The sequence below is a fragment of the Onychostruthus taczanowskii genome, unplaced genomic scaffold (assembly GCF_017590055.1).
Source record: "Onychostruthus taczanowskii isolate IOZ18803 unplaced genomic scaffold, ASM1759005v1 scaffold67, whole genome shotgun sequence".
NCBI classification, from domain to species: domain Eukaryota; kingdom Metazoa; phylum Chordata; class Aves; order Passeriformes; family Passeridae; genus Onychostruthus; species Onychostruthus taczanowskii.
Window position 1 is genome coordinate 3,893,996 of NW_024504455.1, and position 2,746 is coordinate 3,896,741.

At 56.6% G+C, this 2,746-nt stretch overlaps 1 protein-coding gene across 1 annotated transcript in view; it reads left to right on the top strand.

The window, feature by feature from the left end:
* The first annotated feature begins 2,186 nt into the window (after window positions 1–2,186).
* The window catches only part of PTGFRN (prostaglandin F2 receptor inhibitor), a 65,916-nt gene continuing 65,356 nt past the window's right edge, over window positions 2,187–2,746 (top strand). The window contains exon 1 of the mRNA XM_041420966.1: window positions 2,187–2,713. Coding sequence (XP_041276900.1) covers window positions 2,650–2,713 — 64 coding nt within the window. The 5' untranslated portion in view covers window positions 2,187–2,649. The remainder of the gene's footprint in view (window positions 2,714–2,746) is intronic.

A 2,746-nucleotide genomic window follows, 5' to 3' on the forward strand; every position in this document is an offset into this window, starting at 1 on the left:
ATGGGTAATGAACTCCACAAGCTTTTTGTACAGCACAGGAAATGGTTTACTTCCATTTTTAGTTATGAGAGAAGGGGGAAAACAATGAGAAATTACTTTTACTCTGTGCACAGCATGTGTGTATAGACCACAATGACATTGTACCCGCGCTGGGTGCCTGCAAGTCAAAATAACTCTTAGAAACAGTGGAGTCCAAAAAATCTGCAGTGACCAAAATGAAATCTTACAATGTGAGGCTTCAAAGAAAACAATCTATTCAGTTAAACAAGAAGTGATGGAAGCACCATGTATAGTTACTTATCCATGAAAATGGGATGGGTGTGCAGTTTTGTAGGCAAAGGCATAACAAGTTCTGATGTCTCAAAGTTGAAGTTAGACAAATTCAACCTTGAAAGAAGCAATTTCCTAGCAGCAAGGATAATTAAACATTGGAATAAATTAGTAGGTGGAAGAAGGCAGTTGTGCCATTACTTGGAGTCTTTAAGACGTGTTGTATTTCCAACTCATTTTGATCCAGCTGCTGAGGAAAAAAATGTATGGCTTTTGTTATATGGGTCAGATTAATGGGTTATAGCGGCCCTTCAGTCTGGAAGTCTGACTGTATGTGGGGGGAAAGTGGTTCTTACTGAAGTAAAAGAGTGAGAGGTGCTTGTCAAGAACACAACCCAGGGCTCAGGACAGCAGGGCTTCAGGACTAAAGCTTGATGAAGGATCAGGAGCTTAACCAGTGTGGTGGAATCTAACCCGCTTTCTGAATTTGATGTAAGGGACACGTCTTGATTCATGCAAGTGATATCTCCCAGTGAAGAAAAAGTGTGTTTAAATGCTGGCTAAAGGAGGAGAGCAGAATGACTGCAAACAGGCAGCAAGAACGAGCAGGGATATGAGGGCATTTTGAACATATTTGAAGACAGCCTTGTTTTGATCAGGCATTTTCTTCTCAGTCACGTTTGTGGATTCAGCCTCATTTGCTGTCTGGGAGCTGGGACAACTTCAGTTGTGCACAGGACCAAGTGTCCTCCAGACAGCTCGTGGCTGCAGCTCTGCAAAGAGGTCGATTTACTCCTTGCAGGAGCTCAGGTAACTGTGGTTGGAGGGTGAAAGTTCTCCTCATCAGTTTTAGGAGGGTCTCATTTCATTCCTATCAGGCAACACCCTCTTTCCTGTAAAGCATAACGGAAGGAATAACAAAGTCCAGCCTAAAATCCAGTCTCATAATCATGCTCAGTCAAGAACACAGCAGACACTTCCTGAACCTCGCCCAAGCCAAGTCATGCTCAAGAGCAAGGTGCACTGGAGACGCTAGAATAAAACCTAAACCAGCCAATTTGAGCAGGAGTAGCTGCCCCAAACCATGCACGGGCTCCAGACATTCCCTGCTGGAAAATGTAAAACATGGATTCCTCTCTACCAGGAGCCTGGACAACAGACAGCAAGACATGCCCAAGGAGAGCAGGATTTCACAGAGGATGTGGCAAGGGGACTGAAAGAGCAGATAACTGTCCGAGTTTCTAGAGAGCCGCCCAGTGCCTCCGCTCTTTGTTTTACAAACAAACAGGAAATTAAATCCCCAAGCAAACAAAAATCTCTGAGCAGGCTGGGAAGGAAGGTGGTGGAGTTGGTGGCACGAATGCCATGCTGCAGCAGCCCCTTATTGAGTAAACTGGGATCTCAGACAGGGGAAAAGAAACCGAGTCTCAAAAAAGTGCAATGATGCTTGTGGGGCTGCCTGGCACCAGCAGGCGAGGGAGCGATGGCCTTGCCCACGAAATGCTTGGGGCACAGACACACTTGGAAGTGTCCGTGCTCTCCTGCTCCTAACCCGGGCCATGAGCAGGGTGGAATCGCAGGAGCACGGGCAGGCCCGCTGCTGCCCGTGGAAGGGTAGGGGACACGGTGGGCACAGCCGGCACTGGTTTTTGAGGTGACACACGCATGGAAGGGGGCAGGAGTCGACAGCCCAGCAGGCAGCCCCCGGCTGGGGCTGTGCTTGGAGACAGGGCCGGCGGCGGCTCCGTGCGCAGGGATGTGAGGACAGGGGGCACGGGCGACCCCCGCCCGCGGGAGCGGACACGGGGGGACCCCACCCCCGTGAGGCGGGGCCGGACGGGCACCGCAGCCGGGGCAGGAACGAGAGACCAAAGCGTGTCTCGGCCCCACGCTGCCCAAGGGCCGCTCCCGGGGGTCCAGGGCACACTCCCGGCCGGGCGAGCCCGCCCTCCCCGCACCGGGGCTTTCCCAAGCCACGTGTGCGCGGCGGCGGCCCCGAGAGGGAAGAAGGGAGGGAGGCGGCGAGGGCAGCGCCGTCCTCGGCTGGGCCCTGCTCGGCGAGGCGCTCGCCCCGGGGCCGGCGGCCCCGCTCTCCTCCCTCCCTCTCCCGCCTGAGGGGAAGGGGCCGGGCCGGGCCGGGCCGGACCCCGCGCCGCCCCCGCTACCTGCGGGCGGGGGCGGGCGCTGGAAAAGTTTGTCTCTGTGGTTGGCTGCGCCGCGCGGCGCGGCCGGTCGGGGCGGGCGGGCGGCTCCGTGCGCTCGCAGGGCAGCGAGCGGCCGGCCGAGGAGCGCTGCCGCCGCCGGTCCCCCCGGGCCAGCCCAGCCTGCGAGCCCGCCGTCCCGCTCGCCTAGGGAGAGGCGCCGCGCAGCCCTGCCAGCATGGGGCACCGCGGGGAGAGAGCGTCCTGCCTGCCTCTCCTCCTCCTCGTCCTGCTGCTGCTCGGTGAGCCGGGGGTGCGCGGCCGGGGGCGGCGGG